Source organism: Channa argus, chromosome 16 (genome assembly GCF_033026475.1).
Source record: "Channa argus isolate prfri chromosome 16, Channa argus male v1.0, whole genome shotgun sequence".
Lineage (NCBI taxonomy): Eukaryota > Metazoa > Chordata > Actinopteri > Anabantiformes > Channidae > Channa > Channa argus.
Genome location: NC_090212.1, coordinates 21,895,491 through 21,916,541, shown reverse-complemented (window position 1 = coordinate 21,916,541; position 21,051 = coordinate 21,895,491). Strand labels below are relative to the sequence as shown.

Here is a 21,051-nt window from a genome sequence, read left to right as displayed (position 1 = left end):
ATATTGAACACATCTGTGCCTCCGATCAACAACTTTGTGGTTGTTTTTCTAAAAACAAGAAAATGTGGGTTGAGTTTCGTAAACCCTTCATGCTGATAGCTCCATCTTAAATACAGTATTGAAAACATGTGTCAAGGGATGTTTTTAAAATGTGTTTCTGACACTATATGTTAGTAGTTAGTTCACTGATAATAATCATAATGATCATTTTGAATGTTTTTGATCACAATAAATGGATGACACCTTGTCTGAATACATTTTTAAAAAACTTGACTCCACTAATTATCAACACAAAGAAAATCGATAGATTAATTTAAAACAAAAATACCTTTTTTTTCCACAAACTCTCAGTTTGTGTGTGTTTGCGCACTTTACTATGTGTTTGTGTGTTGGGCTAAAACACCTCGTCCCATCTGTCTCCACTGTGTCTATCCCACTCTATAAATATTGGTGGTGTGGAGGTCTGACCTTGTCTCGTGTTGACTGATGCCGTGGCCCATCTATCCCTCACTGCAGACCGAGGGCTGTCTCCGAGTTTACAAAGTGCAGCCAGGGCTGCAAAATGGCTGCACAGGAGGTTTAACATCCTTCAAAAAGGACACTTTTCTTACTATTGTTGTCAGATAACAATGTAACCTGCAGTTTAGTCACATTGTGCCTAAAAGAATGGTGACTCCTTTTCATGTGGCAGGTGACTTTTAAAAGCATATTTTCTTTTATATAGTTGTAAAAGTTGTTCATAAATGTGATGAGGATTTTGGTTAAATGCACATCAGACTGTTTTCTTTGTAGAGTGATAAAAAGCATTTTTTTCTTTTTGCATAATCAGATATAAATCTCTCCTGAGATCATCAGGCTGATTACACATTACTGACACACACACACACACACACACACACTCTTGAGAGCATTACGTGTTTGTGTGTGTGTGTGTGTGTGTGTGTGTGTCTGTGTGTAAATATGTGAGTGCAGCATTACCCACTGCAGCACAGCACAATGTCAGAAGTGGTTAAGTCTCAAGGCTTGAACACCTTGAGGCTCTCAAACACACACACACACACACACACACACACACACACACGGATCAGTTTAGAAAGGCTGCATTGGGGTTCAGAGAACTGGCTGAAGTGTTTACCAACACTGCCTCAGGCTTCTCTGTGCCTTTATCCATCTGTCCATCTGTCCGTTTACCATCCATTCATATCTACATGTATTTATGTACTGACCTCTTTCCATTGCTACAATTAAAAGTTAAATAGTCGTCACGTTCATATGGCTTCTTCTCTTATCAGTATCAAAGCACAATATGTTAGTTGACATTCATCCATTCACATAAACACTCACACCACTGATAGCCTGACCCACTGGGAGCAATTTAGCTTTTAGTCTCTTGTCCCTTTTTGTCCAAGACAAACTTGGTGCTAGTGCCAAACTGATGCTAGAGCTGTCTACTACAGATCTGTTAAGAACCATTTTGGTTATGCTACAGACCCACCGCACACCCCACACATGGAACGCACCATGTCTTTACAAACGTCGCTCTTGGGTTCGTGAGCCTACACTGTCATCCAGAAACAACTGGTCAGACACATTTGTGTAGCAGTTGTGTTTAATAAAACTAATTAATGCCACCTGACAACACTCAACTGCACTGGTGTTGATCATGCTGTAGTTATACAAATCTAATGAATGATGCATCCATTTCTGCATTTACAGCAATGCTTTACTGGGTCTTGTTGGTCACAATAACCTCACTCCAAGTTACTCCTAGTTCTAGACCAGCAAAGAGTTGGTGCCGCTTTCAAACCAGTTTTTCAGGCCTGGAGCCAGTTCTTTCACTGTAAATTGCAAAGAACTGGTTCTGGATTGGAACCAGCTCAGTGGAAAAGGGGTACAGGCAGGACAGGGGATTGAACTGCCAACTCGAGGTGGATGATCTGGATACTGTACCTCCTGGGCCACAGCACACTTCAAGTTATTTTTTCTTTCTGCTCTTATCTTCTCCCCATTAAGAAATCTAAACAAATCCTAGTGTGTATCATTACGACTGTTAGTCAGTCAGTCAGCCGTGTGATTAACTTGTGACAACTGTTAAGACTAAGTTGGGCGGCTGTAGCTCAGTTGATAAGGCAGTCGTCCACGGACCACAGGGTCAGTGGTTCCATCCCCGGTCCCGGGAATATGTTGAAGTGTCTCTGAGCAAGACACTAAACCCCAAACAGCCCATTCCCATCCCCAGCTGTGCAGTGCCGGTCCAAGCCCGGAAGAAACTGGGGAGGGTTGCGTCAGGAAGGGCATCCAGCTTAAAAACTGTGCCAAATCAACATGTGGACAAAGATCCACTGTGGTGACCCTGAACACACGGCATAAACCGAAAGGACAAAAAAAACAAAACTGATAGGACCAAGTTGCACTGGGTTGGATCCCGTCGGGATCAGTCTGTGGCAGCTGTTGGCAGCGAGCATCAGAAAGTGCACTGTATGATCTTTTCACGTGCAGTAGCTGACAGTCGCCAAAAGATTTTATTCAACATGATTGATGTTTACAGCCGATAACTTGATGTATATGTCACCAGAGAGACTCACACATAAAAGCAGAGATGTAAGAATGGGGGGGAAACAGAAATGTGATGAGTACGTGCAGAAAAATCTAAATTATTGTCTCATCTTTAATAGGACTATGCTCACGTCAATATGGGAAGAGCTGTGTGGGAAATACGTCTCCGTTACCACATTAAAAACTGTATTACATGTACTGCTTTCATACAAATCCACAATATGACATAACTGTCGATGTAAATGGTTTTCAATTCAAAACACAAAGTCTATTTTGCCATTTGTGTATTTTGCTGTGCTTTATTCGTTTTTCTGATTTCTGATACTTTCCATGGTGACATTTCTTTGTTCTTGCTTTAACACTGATTCTAAATTAGAAATGTTCCTCAGGCAGCTGTGTCATTTTGACATTGATTCATGCACTAATGATGATTATGATCTCTGTGTGTTTCAGAGTTTCAAGTTAAACGTGGACAGTCGCAGCGCTCTGAAGGAGAGCATCATGGAGGAAGGCAGAGCGCTGCTCACCATCATCACCTCCCACCAATCAGGTATCCAATCAGGAGACACACACAGTGAGTGAACACACACTGCAACACACACAGGTGGCTATAACCAAGCACCGACTCTATTCCATTCATTATTAATATCGGGATTAACAGAGTGACCTTCACAGAGGGGAGACTCATATGAATGTAGCCGAAAGAGCGACACAGAGAGAGGAAGATGGAGGAAGAGGAGCACAGAGAAAAGCCAGCTGGTGGAAACAAAAGAAAAATTCAATATAACTTTATTTTTTCTCATCACTCATCACATGCTAGAGACGTGATGAGTGATGGCAACTAATAGATCTTGAAGTTAAAACACAGAAGCAGAAAAATGTTACCAAGGTATTAAAAGTACAAGTAGTTTGTGACTGGTAAAAAAAAAAATCAGTATTTCAGTGTTGCTGCTGGATTTAACTGCTTTATAAGATAAAGCTGAGTGGTCCAGATGATTCCTGGGAGAAGAAAGAGGAAATTACTTCTTTTGCACCGAATTGTTCATGAATCTCTGCACCGGCTAGTTGTCTCTCTTTTGGCCTTAAGTGAAATTTAAATAAAAATATGAAATGTTAGGGGAAAGAAATCAGCCTTTCGTGGTAACTGCAGCTTTTATCAGCACAGAGACACCTAAGCCTGCAACTCGGGAAGCTTGTTGCGTTGGTTTGGCAGTTAAGACGCTTATGGACCTCTGTTACATGTTGTACCTGCCTGTCTCTTCCTGGTTTCCTGACTCCTTATGGCTGACTATCAAATAAAGGCCTAAAAACCCTCACAGCACTACAGCCAGGTTAAATGTGAGCTAGTGAAATTGTACTTGAGTGCATGCAGCCAGTGACGACCTACTCGCGCCTCCCTTCCCTTCTAGGCTGAGTTAAGAAGCTGATATAGCAGAGAGTGACTGCTTATGTTATGTTTTGTGTGTTTGTCCTTCTTTGGGTGATTCATATGCAATTGTTTTTGTGAAGCTTGACAAGAATCCAAACCTCTTTCAGGCTCCTTTAAACAAGCTCAGATGCGAATGCTTCTTTCATTTTAGCCTCTCTGTCTCTTTTTCTCTCCTTCTGTTTTATCCCTATGTCTCTCGCCTCGCAGGTCTAAAGGATATCCTCCATATGGTTTCCAGCCAATGGGATCAGCTCCAGCGGCAGATCCGGCGCCAACATGGCTGGATGCTCCGCGCCGTCCGCTGCATCCAGGCCCGCCTCCTGTACACCAGCCAATCACATGAGCTCTTTACAGCCTTGGGGGAGTCATCAGCCAATCAGCAAGCTTGCTACGCGACCGACGGCCTTAAGGTAGAAAACTTTTGATGGTTTTCATTTGGAGTTTAGCTTTGTATCTTTCTGTTATTCAAGTCATCTGTTTTTAGTTTGTTTTTTATTCTTTGGTTCATATCTCTCCATTTCCTCTCCCGTTTATCCCTGTTATCCCCCTTTCTCTGTCGATCACACACAATCACAGCTCACAGTTAGATCACTCACACGCACACACGCTCTCACACTCACACACACACACTTGCCCGTAGTCTTTTGTACATTTCTTTGCATTGTTTGCATCAGCTGCCTGTTAAAATATAGATTCCTTTCTCACGTCTCGCTGGCAGCTGGTTAACTGGCTGGACTTGGTTAATTAGATGTATTATTGCTTCCTCTGTCTTATTGCAACAGTTCTGTCACATCCTGTCACTGCTGTTTTGTTTGTGTGTGTGTTCAAAAAAATGCAATGAGTCATTTGTTTTCTTCAACTGACTCTCTCTTTCTACTATAAAAAACAAAAGGTTTTAACAGTGACTGGACAGGGAACGGGATGTTTGTGTGTTTGTGTTCGCTAATAGTAAGTTCGGGCCCACTTTCCCCACTGGGCTCTGACGCTCGCCTTCATAAGGTTTATGGCTTAGCCTCATGCTATGAGTGAAGATTGGCAATAAGTTTATGTTTGCATCAGTTAAGAATCAACTCGATTGATTTGATCAGGAAAAATCCAATGTCAGACAATGTAAGTGATGTCTTTGAGACTCTTTCAGACAAACTATCGTTCTTTCCTGCATCTGTATCTGTGTATAATCATATTTTCATCCACATATCTAAGGACCCAAATTTAGGATCCGTTTTATGAATTGGCCCCTGTTCAAGACTAATCGAGTCTTTCTGACTCAGATCACTGCGACTCAGATAAACTGTACCTCTTTCATTTGATGCCACTTGCTTTCCTCTCTATCTCTTTTGTTGCCTTTTGTTTTCTTTTCCTTATTTCACTCCCATATTGCATATTCTCCTCTTCCTCTACCTCTCGTTGCACTCTCCTCCTCCTCCTGCAGGCCTGACTCTGTTTTTTTTTTTCAGATTGTTTAGTTGCAATTAGCGCTGCAGCAGCCTGATCACTGTGATCATTCAACAGTGACAGCCATTACGCAGCTACCACCTCTGTTTGTGTGTCTTAGAGTGAAAGTGTATTTTTGTGTGTGTGTCCATTAGCTGCTTGGCCGCAGCACATTAACAGTCCATTCATTATCTGTGTGTATCTCCCTCTGCACTTAAAGCTTTGATCCGTAAAAACCTCCAAACAACAGACTGAGGTGTGAACCTGCTGAATTATTTCTGTTCGCTGCTTCACTGCACAAAACGCACTCACAAATCAGCATGACATGTTTCACATACTTCTATGATGTTTTAAATTATTCAGTTCATGTCTGTCCTGTGCAACTAAACAGTGAACCTGAAATAGGAGTGAAGTACAAAACCTGCATGATCCTCCGTCTGTGGGCGCTAACAGCCAAAACGGCCTCCAGTGTTGAGTGAGAACCAAGTTATTTGGTTCGTTTGAGAGTAAAGTATTTCAGATAAATCAACACTTTCAAAATATGATCCAGGCAAAGTTAAAACTAATAGTGACAAAATCAAGCTCAAGTTATTTGTGGTCATTTGAGACTGTACTGTATTAAAGACACGTTCACAATTGATGTTACTGTATTTTTAAAAATACGTATTTAACAAACCAACATTGTTTTCATTGCACATATTTCCAGTGCAGCTATTCACATGAAATGAAGCGCACACAGTAATAAACGACTCAAAACTTATGTTTTCAGTAAGTAGAGGTAATTCATCATGGGTCTTAGTGTCGGTATGGGAATTTGATGACCAGTGTCCTTAAACACATTAAGTGGAAGTAATGTCAAATGTTGTCCTTGTACTGATCTTGGTAAATAATGGCTCTAATGGCTGCAGCTGTACGTTCTTCATGTTCATTGAAGAACATGGCTGCTCGTTTAAACTTGACTTGTCAACTGCTTCCAGTCAAGATGTCACGAGTGGGGAACCCATGGTCACACCTGAAGTAGGTAATCAGCAGTGAGTAATAATGAGCCGTATGCTAATGATATTAGTGGGCCTGCTCCCCAACGCCTGTTTTATGTTAAACCAGGTTTAACTTTATTAGTTTTACTTCATGTAACAACATCAGTGGTTTAAGGCAAGAGGTTAGCAAGCAGTCAAGGGGGGGGGGGGGGGGGGGTTGCTGCAAGGTCAACCATGGGCATCATGTTTATGGAGAAACGATGATGGACAGATTTCCAAAGGTAGATAAATTATATACAGAGCAATTTGGGTTCGTATGTCAGTGTGAGTACAAAGAAGAACCACAATTTAGTCTGAAATAAGTCGTAACGGACAAACGTCATCACTTGCTCTTTATTCAATATTTAACATAGACGAAACTGGTGTGGACCATTTCAGGCAATCACTGCAATCAAGCTCTTTCTGTGGCTCCTAATGAAACTTGCCCACTTATCATGTCTTCTTGATCAATGTGCTTCAGTTCTCTCAGACCTGATACTGTCAGGACCTTCTACCAACGGTGAATGTCGACTCTTTTTTTTCACAGTTTCAGTTTCACCCTCTACTTTCTTAGCAGTAGTAACGGCTCTGGTCACAGGAATCTCGAGGTGCTTGCGTTTACTCTATCTTGACTTTTATTTAACACCGGAAATACCAATTTTCAACAATAATCAGCTTGAAATATCACCAAAACCTGCTTATTCATCCCCACTTTTTAAACATATTTTTGTAAAATAAGAGATGAGCTCTTTTCACTCTCTGTGTTTACAGGGTTCCATTTTTTTCCTTCTTCTTAGTTTTTTTATACTTGCATTCAAATGACTGTCTAAACCCCACCTAGCTGTAAACACCTGAGAGGATGAAATCATATTATGTTCTTTATAAATCCACAATAAAGGAAAATACATTCCTAGAAAAAAAACAATTCCACATTCAGAAAGAGCACAACAGGTTCATATCCAGAAACACACAAATATATTTTAAATTAATCTTGGAGTCTGCGCCATAAATTCTCCTCTCTAAAAGAAACCAGGCTGCTTATTAACGGCATTGTTTCAACAACGTGTAAGGCCACTCACACTTTTAGCCACTTCTCTGTGTGTGTGGGTCCACGTGTGTGTTCAGATCAAGGTAACCTTGACTAAAGGGCAAAATAAAGGGCAAACAGGAATAAATGTATCAAATTAGGAAACCTCGTACAATATTTATAACCAGCGATTTCACTATTCATTACAAAAGATTAAATACCAACTTGCATCAATAATTCAGCCTCTTAATCTTCATTTTTAGTGCAATTAAAAACGGAGGCAAATGACAAGTTTCACACCCAACTCGAAGAAGGTGAGGATGCACTTTGGAATGTGACTGCATCCGTGGCCACACTGCTGAGCACATGACGTGCACGGACACATTTATCTAAATACGTTATCATCCGTGCTTAATGATCAGAGCAATGATAACATTACTTAGATTAATGCAGCAGTTGTCTTAGAGGAGATGATACCTCTCTCGTTGTCCCCGGCGACCAGATTTACAGTTAAAACTGAGGAAACCTTTGTTGAGGATGTTTTGTCAACTTAACATTTAGTTTGAGCTCTAAATGTTGGATTTTTTTTTTTTTAGATCTCTTCCCTGTTCATCACCTTCTGATGTGGTTGTGGTAACAACACGTGCTGCACTCGGTCCAACAGTTCTCCCATAATATTGGGCGTGTGTGTGGATATTGGCGTTAACATATGTCACCAACTAGACGGTTGTTTTTGTCATGCTACTTTTCACTCGTTGACGTTTCTCAGTGAACTGAAGAAAAATGAAAAAGACAAATTATAGATTTTAAAAAATGTGTCGGAAAGGGAAGCATCCGTCTGTCCTCTCACCCTGCGTGCGTTCCTTCTTTCCCCGCTATCATCCCTTAGCCCGACTTTACCTGCTGTCTCCATGCTAGCTGTTTCTCTGCACCCTCCAGTAACTGATATTGATATCTCTCTGTTATTTTCTTCTTTTCTTGTTCTCATTCATTTTCTCACTCTCTCCCTATTTTTGTTTCGCATTTTTCCTGCCCTTACTTCTACCTGTCTCCTACCACAATCCATCCATTATCTTTCCCTCTTTGCTCCTTTCTTCCTGTTTTGTCCTCCTTCTATCTTCTCCTTTCTTCAGCTTCTTTCCATTTATACTTTATCCCTCCTTCTCCTGTGTGCTTCATCCATCTGTCTCCTATCCTTCATCTGTAAATTCATCTTTTGTTTTTTTTCTTCATCTGTCCATTTTCCTTCATCTTACCTCCATCATCCTCTCTAAACCTGCATCCTCCATCTTTCTGTCTCCATATTCCAGCCCCCCCCGCCCTCCATTCCTTCGCTTTCTCCCTCTTTCGTCTCGTTCTCTCTGTCCGTCTACGTGGAGAGGGGTGATTCATGTAAATGTCAGAAAATATCAGAGCTGGGTTGGTGGGATTAGGCACAGAGGAGAAGATACAGTGATACCAGCAAATATAACGCTCCGACACGACGGCCATCACCGGGGATTAGGATGCGCACACACAGACACACATGGGTGTACTCAGACAAACTAAAAGGCTTGTGTGTGCTTATGTGTGGTAGGACTTGTGCAGTGTCTTGCTGCATATTAAAGATTTGTAGTGCACATATAAATATGCTCAAGTGACATGGTTTTGTTGCATATTAAAGATAAAGGTAAACTGTGTGTGTGTGTGTGTGTGTCCTGGCAGAGTGAGCGAACACTAAAAGTGAGAGAGAGTGTGAGAGAGGTGGAAAGGTGTTTAATATGAGTGTGAAAGCAGTGTAATATTTAACAGCTTAGTGGGATTTGTCTGTCACATTACAGGGGATTGGACTGGTCTGGTAACACACACACACACACACACACACACACACACACTGAATCGATGTGTTCAGTGACAGCTGCTAAATTTGAATCTTTCTCTGGAGTTTCATCAGTCAGATGTTATAAAACTGTCATCCTGTTCAGACGGACAATAACTTAGAAATGTGAAGGAGATTTGACAAGAACAAAGTGTTTTCATATGTGGACGAAAGAATGACGAAATATTTCCTCAGTAAATGAAATTTTACAACAAAAATGAATGAAATTAAATAAAATCAATCTAATCAATGTGATTTATAAGTAAAGTTTTAAAGACACAGTCATCCGTGTATTCAGACACTTGTTAATGGATGTCGAAACATTTGTTCTGGGAAAACATGACACACGTGCAGTGAAACAGATGAAGGGTTTTGGAGATTTGTCACCTCAGTTTGAGGTCAGGGAAACAAAGCTCTGGGCCAGACTGGCTGAAGTTGCTGTTTGGGCTGCTTCTCTGCTGAACTCTAAAACTTTACAGGTGTTTGCCATTATTTTTTAATAACCATAGTGCTACTGTACCACACTACTACACTGAGGTCATGTCCTCTGTATTTTTATGGAGGGGAATTTGGGGGCTTTAGCAACCTGAGGGAAGTTTACATTCTACATGTAACAATATCAGAACATCAGCCAACAAAAGTAACAAACATGAAACTTTGCAGTGCTTCTTGACCCTAATAACAGATATAACTTTTAGTATTATCCACCATTTATTCTATTATTTCATTTGTAATCTTTATTTTTTTAGTAAGTACTTAATTTGGTTTGAAGGTAACGACTTTAGCGTTGCTAAAATACTGAATCATTAAAATACAGCCATGCTCACAGCTGAAAGTACTTTATTCCCATTTTGATTTTTAATTTGTACTTTATTTCATAAATGGTGCTGGTTTTCAAAATAATTCAACTAATTATCTGATGACTGAAACCTTTTATATCAACTTTGGTTTGGAAGGAAACCACACAAACATCATTATTAAAAATACAGTCTCATATGTTACAGAGATTGTTTTTAAGATGTATCTGTGTGACTGCTGTCTAAATACAGCAGTCAATTAAATTTTTTTAGATCAATATAAAAGGTTTGTGTTTTAAGACACAATTTATTTAACGGAAAGAAAAGAAGTGACACTGTGGCAAATACCAACACATGCAAAGAGGCACAATAAGTAAAAATGAATTGTCAGTGAAACACATGCAAAAATGTCACAGTCAATAAGTTAAAAAACAAAAAAAATGCCAACAAGCAACATGAGCAAAAATTATATTCTAATAAATAATTGTATAAATACAACCATAGATAATTGTCAAGGACCAACAACTGCAAGAATGCCAAAAAAAATGAGTCTTCTTTATTCCAGGAGCTTAAAAGAGCACTTTTGTCTTCATTTTAATATTTTCTCAAAGGGGACAACAACGCTACACCCACAACATTAATTCCTGGTGCTTTTAATGTGAAAATATGATGTGATTTATTTTTGTAATATATTGAACTAATAAATGTTGATGTATCATTATGGGTTGGCCACCTGCTTTTATTAATTACTCTACACATTGTGCCAGCATTGTTTAAAATGCACTGTTTTAAGAGCTACGTACTTTTGGACTTGAAGTAAAATGTAGATCAACTGCTATAGTTTTACTTGGGTGAAAGATTTAAAGTGATACTTGTAGTGGAGAATTTTTTTAAGCCAATAGATGTAATTTTACTTGAGCACTGAGTGTATGTACTTATACCACCTCAGTACGCAGTGTAGCTGCAGGCTGCTCAGAGGGGCCATGCTGACCCTGCATCACATTATTAACACCACCAGTCCTAATGCTGTGGCTGATTGGTGTCAGTTAACACATACAATGTCAAGTGGGGCTCACTGTAAAATTTATAGTTTTTTCGAGAGTTTCTAAGTCTGGACCCGTTTCCCTTCGGGGAGGCAGGGGGGAGCAAGGGGGGAGGTTGAGGCATGTCACGGAGGGTGAGGTGGAAGAGAGGTGATGGGTCGAGATTAGACCATGTTCCTTTGGACACAGGGGACACAAATCCTGTTAGAGAGCTGAACCAAACAGCCCTGGGCACAGACACACACACAGGTGTACACGCTGTCACACATACACACACTTAAACTCGCATACATCGACACTTCTGACACACTTCTGTTTTTTATGTGACAAATGTAAAGTGTGTACATAGTTTATGAGGCTATGAGAGAGAGTTTTTCAGGTAAGATGTTACAAATGACCTGCTACAGTAGGTTGTACTTCATACAGACTGAGCTGACTTAAATAGTGTTTAACGTGTGTGTGTGTGTGTGTGTGTGTGTGTGTGTGTGTGTGTGTGTGTGTGTGTGCATACATGAGCCACTTGTACATTTGTGATTGTGACTTGTATGGTGACTCTGACTGTGTGTGTGTGTGTGGGTCTTATCAGTGTTGCTGGTGGAGACAGCTTGTTGGCCTTAGGCCTCCATTTCACCCCACAGACCACACAGAGAAGGAGGGAGGGAGACGGATAGGAGGGGGAGGGGGAGGGGGAGGGGGGCAACATAGAGAAGAAGAATGGTAGAAAGAGGCCGTGTGGCTCAGGTCTGTTTGGAAGGACCTGGAAGTTGGTCGATGTCCTTCCGGTAACATCAGCTCACTGTGTTGTCCCTCCTCAGTTATCCTTTTGGATTTTTTATTTTTGTTCAATTTAAGTCTAAGAACTGTGGGTTATATTGTACAGATTGCAAAGCCTTTTGCAGCAATCTTGTGATTTTTGATAAACTCAAACTCAGTGTTTCTGGTCGTCTCCACTTGTGCAGTACCTTGCTAAGACGGCTTTTGGCTTGTCCTTTCAGGGGTCGCCACAGAGGAACGTGTTCCGCATGTTAATTTGGGCATGAGTCCTTTACACCAGATGCCTTTCCTGCCACAAACCTCCCTTTTTTTCATTTTTTTTTTTTAAAATTAGGATGCACGTTATCTTCGGGCCCTCAGGCAGCGCTGCATTAAAAACAGGCATGAGTGCATTGGTGCTTACTGCGTGGGCAGCTTACACATCTGGAAAGGCAGCAATAATGCTAAAAAAGTACAAGAGGTTTTGGAGCAACATATGCTCCCATCCAGACAACACCTCTTTCAGGGAAGGCTTTGTATATTTCAGCAAGACAATGCTAAACCACATGCCTCATTCATCACAACAGCATGGCTTCACAGGAGAAGAGTCCGGGTGCTGAACTGGCCTGTCTGCAGTCCAGACCTTTCACCAATAGAAAACATTTGGAGCATCTTAAAATGAAAGATCCGGCAACAAAGGCCCAGGACTGTTGAGTAGCATCAGACAAGAAACATTCCTGTCCTAAAACTCCAGCAACTGGTCTCCTCACGTCCCAGATATTTACAGATAGTTGTTAAAATTAGAGGGGAAGCTACACGATGGTAAACATCACCCTGTTCCAAACGTTTTGAGATGTGTTGCTGCCATCAAATTCAAAATGAGTGAAAATTAGCATGAAAGGTTTATGTTCTATTGTGAATAAAATCTGGGTTGATGGGATTTGCAAATCATTGCATTTTCTATTTATGTTTTACACATCGTCCCAACTTTTTTTGAATTGGGGTTGTATGTGTGCATTACCACTATGCTTGAAATCATTTATTAAGAAAAAGATCCTCATTGTAAAGTCACAGAAAAAAGAGGAAAAACTGGAAAGTGGAGAAAATATGATATTTTGTGTAATGTTTTTTTATACAGTGCGGTAATGCAATTTCCATTGATTTGGATCAACAACATCTACCTCTAACTCTCAAAATTGAATTGTCAGATCCGGCTATATAGTTTAATCATTCTTTGTTGTAGAGGAGAAATTATTCTGCAGTGTTACAGGGCCAGAGCTGTAAGGAGACGCGATAGGAGATGACAAGATGGGGAAAAGGAGGGAAGTAAGAAAAACAGCACAGGAAGTAGAAGGACAATAAAGGAGTGAAGATGATAGAGATCCGGGCTGGTCGGCTCTGAGTGTGGAGATTGAAGCATCCTAAACATGCAGAGTGGCTCTTCTCCCCTTCTGAGTGATTTAAATATTGACCTCAGGTTATTACGAGCTTTTTAAATCAAATTACCGAGTGTTGGACTCCTGCCTGATACCTGATAGAGCCAATCAGACGGCTCGCTCCGCTCCCAGAGTTCCACCACACAGCACTTTACATAAATTAAGATTAAAGTTGGCAAGTTTGGAGAGTTAGTTTAACCACACTCTGACACTCTATCAAGATAGTTTGTGTTTAAAAAAAAAAAAAAATCTCAGTGTTGGTGTTAATCCCTGGTTTAAGATCTGCAAAGCTGCATTTCCAGGTCGCTTGAAAGTGATAAAACTCAGTGTTTGGAGCTGGAGGGCTTTTATGTTACAGCCGGCGACACACTAACAGCAGCTGTAAGTTTCACACCAACTTTATTTAAAATAACTCCAAAGATGAAAGTTTGCAGAATCAGAAATTCATTTATGCATAAAGTATCAAGATATTTAACGTCCATACATATCTTGACAACTGGCTGAGTTCTAAGAATTTTCTGTTAGAAATATTAGGATTTGCACGCTGGAGCTGATTGTTCCAGTGATGCTTCTGCATGGCTGCATCATGTAGAAACTAAATGTGGTATGTTTGAGAAATCTGAAAACAGAAATTTAAATGAAAAATCAATTATCCACCCAGCATGTTTTTTTTTGTCCCGAAATGTAAAAAAAATATGTATTTAAAATAATAATTAATTTGCACTTCTAATGTTTGCTCCTAAATGTTTGTATTTTTATATAAGTAAATTTTTATAGCGGAGCTTCATAAAATGTTTTATGTGAATTTAGTTACATTTAGTAGTGTTTATTAAAAAGCTTCATTGTAAGATAATGGGAGGAAAATGGTCTGATTTGGAAATTTATGATGGTTGAGCTTCATGTTGCACTTTTTGACTGAGACACTTTGTGCCAGAAGGAAAGGCAGAGAACCGCTCGGTGCCCCGGGCCCGTAGGGTCCCCGAGGGCTGAAAAGAGTTCAACTATGTGCAGCACTGACTGTGTGCGGTTCGCAATGACACTAGCAGTGGCAGACCTCCCTAAGAGGACCCCCACTCTGTTGCACATGGATCAGTGAAAACAAAGGAAACCAGCTGATGAAAATGAGGAGGAGCTTTTATTCTGGGAGCAAAAGAGAAGAGCTACTTTTTTTTTTCAATGTAACATGAGTTAACTTTGCTAACTAAGTTAGCAGAGCAGCCTGATGTGTCCAGCTGTGCTGGATATACCAGATGTCAACTGGTTAGCTTAGTTAGCAGGCTGCAAATATTCAGCTAACTCAGACAAGACTTTTTCTGCATGTACACTGATGAAAGCTGCGTCCGACTAAGCAGTGAAGTTATGAATGCTTATGAAATTTGGACACGTGTACTATAAATCACTCCGATGTGTTACTGTATTGTGCTATGTGCACTGCGGTGTGCGTTTATTGTGTTTTCCATATCTTAAGCATAGTGCTTTTATCATGCATACATTTAGCATCACCACTGTGTCGCTATGAATTATGAGCCACCTGGCAATTGTAACACCATAAAAACATGACAACGTGCATTAGCTGTTTGGAAATCAGGCATTTTTGGATCACAAGAAGGTCAGTGAAATCCTGGAGGGACTGTATCCCTCCTAAGACGCCTCCCCACTGTTCCCTCCAGCTTTAACCGGCCGTGTACGTACAGCAAAGTGAGTTTCAACGTGTTTCGTGTAAATGACATGTCACTTTCCCCATTAAGCTCTGCCGTGCTCCCATCGAGCTGCTCGTGGAGCCAATCGGGTATAAATGACGTTATAATGAATGTTTTAGTCAAACAAAGTTGAGCACACTGAGGATCTTAAAACTGTTTTCTGACCTTTTAGCATCAGAGCCTGCGTGATATTGAAAGCTAATGTTGTTAATTATCGCCAATAATCTGCTGCAGCTCATGGAAATGACTGAAATCAGTCTAAATTAACGCTCTTCCAAACACATACGGTCAGTGAATCCATCTTTTTTAATCCATTCAAAAGTTGTTGAGACACAAAGTGAAAAGTGTCTCACACGCCCTGCTCTCCTCCCTCCCACCTGCAACATCTGTAATAGCTAAATGAAATATGCAAATAATCGCCGTCGATCCCAATAAGAAATAATTAACGCTGTCTGCTCTCCGTGGCAGCAGGTATTAGCATGCCAAAGCACTCCAAAATGTAATTTATAAAGTGAGTCTGAAAAAACCACCGAGCTCTTTCTGTGTCTTTGCCAACGGCAATCTGATGTTTCTAAATGCACTCTGAGAGAGGGAATAAATTGATAGTGGTGGCGGCAGGCTTGTTCTGTTTTAATTTTCCATTCCTGATATTTTTCAAATATTTAATTACGCGGATGGTAAAAGTGAATATGTAAAGTGGATATTTTTTCTTTCCTTTTTTTTCTGAAACTACAGATGGTTTGTGTCATATTACCTTGTTAAACACGGATATGGTGGTGGTGATTATTAGAAGTAGTTGAGTTTGATGAAAGTTGTCTGAAAGTGGCGGCGACAGCGGCGGAATGGTCGGTTAACGAGCAGACGCCTGGAGAGTCAAGAAATGAGTTTGCTTCCTTCAGCTCAACACTTTGACAAACTAGTGGAGAAAAAAGTTTTCCGGTTTCTCCTCCAGCTTCTTTTCACTGTTTAAATGCAGAAAAGAAAGTTATAGTTTTGCGTGTGCGTGTGTGCTCTGCTGTGGCTGCTCAGGCGGTTTCATCACTGAGCCTGTAAAAGGTTCCATCATTTAGGAAATGAAGTTGGAGCAGCAGCAGCAAAAAAAAGTGTCCGGGCTCCTTTTTCCTGTAAAGACACATTTTTTTTTTTTTTTTGGGGGGAAACATTTGCTTTACATTAACATTTTTATGAGAAAACAACAGAAACAGAAAATGCTTTGGAAGAATGCTGTGGAGGTCGGGTGAGGGACTGGGACACGCTTGCACACGACACGATATTTCACTATGTTCACACTATGTAACTATAACAAAGAGACATTTAGTTGTAGCAGATTAAAAACACTTGAATGGTCAGTGAGATGCTGATAGATACTTGAGTAGGTCCTAGACACAGAGTGTTTCATTTCAAAATAAGTGATGTGGCTGCTGAATGGAAAAGCCCTCTTTTGTCTCCTGCTCTCACCTCCCTGTTCTCCAGCTGACTGAGGGGATGCTCGGAAACACTGGACACTATTTACTCTCAATTAAGGAAGCTGATGGAGGAATTCTGCTCTGATGAAAAACCACACACATGATCACAGAAGAAGACACTTCATGGACATATGAACTGACATCATTTGAATGCAAATGAAAGCGTCTGTGCAAGGACACAAAGAATAAACACATGAAGCGCACACACAGATGCACACGCTGAAAGACCATCCTCCTGGTGACTTAATTACCCCCCAGCCCTCCCACCCCCTGCCTAATTCTCAGAGCCACACCATCAAAACCACATTTCGATATCATTTCACTCATTTGTATTCCTACATCAAGGCACGCACACGCACGTACACACGCACACACACACTCACACACACACACTCACACCGTCTCTCTCTCGCTCTCTCAGTTTCTGATCAAAGATTCTCCATCTTGTTCTTAAATAAAAGGCAACAAGGACCACTGTAGGCTGTAATTACTGAAGAGCCTCTGATGCTCTGTGTGTGTGTGTGTGTGTGTGCGTGCGTCTTGATGTAGGAACACACGCCTGTCTCACTCTCGGTTCGTAAATAAGTGTGTATCTGTATTTTCTTTGTCTTCTATTCATTTGTATTGCTGATTCATTTTTTTCTAAACAACAGGGATGGATATCGCCACTGAGCTGAGCACTGACACCAGCACGTGTTAGACTGTAACACATCCCATGCTGCAGCACAAATGAGGATTAATCGTGATAAAAGTGACTAATTACTGTGAGAGATACCAAAACTTGGAAAGCTTATATCTGCAACGTATTTATTAACCTTTAAATAAAACCACACTTTACTTCTTTTAACTCAACCAAAGTACTTTTGTTGGTTTAACCGAGCCACACAGAGGTTTGTAATGTCGAAGTGCTGCGGTCCACACAGCTGCCATCCACGCCAACACCCTCCACCAATCACACTCTCTCAGTATATTATGCTAACTTCCATAAACCAGACTGCTCCCAGGCAAAAGCAGAAGCTTCAATCCAACGTCCATCCATGACCCACAGACAGATGTGATTGACTAAACATCTCTACAGTGGCGTTGAGACCTGAGGCAACTTACCGGCCACCTTGGCTCTGTAAGTCCAACAAATCACTAAGACAAAGTCAGGTCTGACTTGAGTCAAGTCATGTGACGTGACCCCCCAGTTCTGGTAAATACTGTACTGTGAATCAGATTCACACCTTTTTCAGATCGGATCGCTTCAATAGAAATTGCAATAATTGCGAAAAATCGCTCTCCTTTATCCAACACCACATATGTTGTTGTTCTAGAATATAGTTTATCTGTATCATACATGTTAGTTATGATTCTTCATTTTGTGTTTGTTGGTAACATTTACAGCTCTCACTTCATGTTCTCTTAGAAGAGGAAGATAAAGGGGAGGAAAGTAAAAAACGACAGGATAAGGAATAAGGAAAGCACAACGGAGTAAAAATCAAAAGCCGGATAGATACATGAGTAGATAAAGAAGGGTAAAATTTTTAAGGTGATGGGGACAAATGAAGGAAGAAAGGAAGTAGCGGAGGATAACAGCAAAAGATTATTGTAGGAGAGATTAATGAGATGCAAGACATGAAAGATGGGAAAATGTGCGGGATGGACAGATTGAAGCACAGAGGTCCGTTTCACTTTAGGGAAACAGAAGGAGAAAATGATGGAGGGACTATGTTTGCACTGAGATGGATTGAGCAAGGTCGAGGTGCAAGAAGAGTGAAGCGAAAACAGAGAAGCACAGGTTAGGAAGAAGGGGACAAAGAATCGGGGTAAGATGCTTTAAAGAATGAAGCCAGCAAGCAGAGTAAGAAGAGATGGATGGAGTAAAGTTTAATAGTGAAAAAGAAGGGAAGATGAAGAACAAAATATGGGAGAAAGATAGAGTGATAAAAACAAGGGGGAGTGCAGGATGTATGAGGGGACGGAGGGATGGGTAGATGATGTGGTGGAGGTGTGGAGGCTGTTTTTGTCCCTCTACCTGTGAGGCACAGTAAATCAGAGGCAGATAAGGTAATTCTGCGAGTCATACATCATCAGGCTGCAGACACTTTTATGGCCAGCAGATTGGCTGTAAGGGCTGCTGATTACAATGAGGGAGAGATGGAGAGAGACGTCGGATTTTCAGGAAGGTGCTTGGAAATGAAGCCGTGTATCTGCTCAAGTTTGACTTTATTTTTAGGTATTTTGGGTCAATACTGTTCCAACGCAGTATTAAATAATGAGACGCTTTGGGAGCCGGATGTTTCAGAAGAAAAAGTCTTAACCCAAATATTAAGCCAAACGTTGAGCATTTGACAAAAGAAAAGATGAAAGCACAAATACAGTATGTCCATGATGTAAAGATACTGTGACAATCCTTTATGAGATGCCTGCATTCAGTTTTTCACATACTGAAAAACCATATCAACTGAAATTAGACCATAAAAAAACATATTTAAGGCAACATTTTGTGTTTTCTGGCGCCTCCTGTTCATGAATTATAATTTAATGACTAACACCTGAAGGGCTGTGCAGAGGGGGCTGGTTTGATTCCCAGAAGTTAAATATTGCTGCTTTAAATCGCTGAAATTAGACCAAAGGCCATGATCATCTTCAGAAGCCAACAGGCGCAGGCTAGTGTGCCGATCAGCTTTTCACCAAATGGCTAAACCTCCGTATGGCCAGTCTGTGCCCGGTAGCTAACCTAGCAGATTCCCACTGGATTGAACCGTGCCTCATTATTTACACCGCAGTAAGTGGTTCATTTTGGGTGGGTTTTGATGCCATGTGCGGTGGAATGCAATGCAAATTGTTCATCCCAGAAACCAACCAAATGCTGGATTTCTGACACTTTTTTAAAAAACTGACAGGAGCTTCACGGGGTTTTGGATTTACATCACATTCAATGTCTCCAGCAGCTGGAAAGCCACTGTACGCTAAGTGCTGAGCACCAGTTTGCAGACGGCCACGTTCAGGACGATCGTGGACATGAGCCTGATATTTCCCTCACGAGTTGGTAGAGACCAAAACACTGTAAACAGGGAAATACCTGCTAATAAATTAGCTCTAAAAGCTTTATATGTCAGAGCTGTGTGTTTATAGCTTGTGTTTTCTCGCTGCCAAGCTGCTCAGTTAATTAGTAAAGCTACATGTGACCCTTGTGCCGATGTGTTTAAGGACATTTCTGGTGCTGTAAACGACGGATTTGTCTCTGTTTGGGGCCTTGTCCTCCGTCTCCCACTGCTTGTTGTGATCCACTGGGCCCCTTCAGCAGGACCCACTGATGCTGAAGTGGCAGTTAAACCTGAAACCTCTCTGACACGTTCAGACTCTCGCCATGAAAATGAGCTGAATATTTAAGCATTTCTGTGCTCGCCCCAGATCCACATCGGACTAAAAATTACAAATGCCGCTGGTGGTTAATTACAATTTTATGACCTCCTCCAGTAAAACGAGTCCAGTTGTTGAAGGTGGGGGTTGAGAAGGACACAGAGCGACCGCTGAGAAATGGCTGCCGGAGCAGAGCGGTGTTACTGTATGTGGAGCCAAAGCAGAGGGTGTTTATTTAGTATTTATTCTGCACTTCATCATCTCCCCTCCACTAATCCACTGGCTGCTGTACGCACCACTGACCACGCTGTATCGCTAACCTCTGCTGCTTGGATCACAGAGAACTGACTGTGTGTGTGTGTTAGAGAGAGAGAGAGGGGAGGATGTCTACCCCTCCATCTGAAACCTTGTTAAATATTCATTGACAATTATTCCGCTTTGACCGAGGAGTTAGATGATGCTACTGGAGAGAGAGAGACAGAGAGACCATGATGAAGAACAACAGAAGATCTCGTCTTGTAAATATTATGATAAATCACTTGTATGTAAAACCAGTAAAGTACCTGCAGACAGCCCAAAACACAGAGGGACAGACATGTACAACACCTTCAGTGTTCAGACCCTGACTTTTTGCATTTTCCACATTGTACAGTTGTACGGTGGTTTTTCCCTGAACTTTAATAGTACAATATATTACTAATATTACTAAATGCTCTACGTTGTGTCTACATGTGTGCACTGCAGCACTGTGGCCATGTTAACACAGGCTGGAGCAGTAGCTTAAAGTGACCTCAGAATCTCTGTAGATGGGGATTTTTATGCATCTCACTGCCACTAAACTGAAAGGTGACTAGTTTGCATCTCTGCCTAAATTCACTCACCTTAGCTTCTGCATCCATGACCCTTTATATTTCTACAGACCTTTGGAAAATTGCAATATCAAATGATCCATCCTTCCTTTACCTATACTGCTGATCCTGTCTCTGTTTCTGTCTCTGCCATCTGTCTCTCTGGGACAGCTTGACAGATCATCAGCCTATCAGCTGCCGTATATGGACAGACAACCGTTGCTGCCCACATTCAAACCTCTGAGCGCTACACATCTTTGGACTGCGTAGGGAAACGGGGGAACCGGCAGGTTCAAACACATGACTGTTGATCTGTGGGGCATAACCACTCTTCGATCAT

General features: G+C 41.1%; 1 protein-coding gene across 5 annotated transcripts in view; it reads left to right on the top strand.

The window, feature by feature from the left end:
* akap6 (A kinase (PRKA) anchor protein 6) overlaps nt 1–21,051 on the top strand; it is a 184,307-nt gene that overhangs the window by 63,006 nt on the left and 100,250 nt on the right. For 4 of the 5 annotated variants that reach the window (XM_067478824.1, XM_067478823.1, XM_067478826.1 and 1 more), the window contains 2 exons: nt 3,010–3,130; nt 4,193–4,395. In XM_067478824.1, coding sequence (XP_067334925.1) covers nt 3,010–3,130; nt 4,193–4,395 — 324 coding nt within the window. The remainder of the gene's footprint in view (nt 1–3,009; nt 3,131–4,192; nt 4,396–21,051) is intronic. The other variant, XM_067478827.1, reaches the window with a different exon arrangement.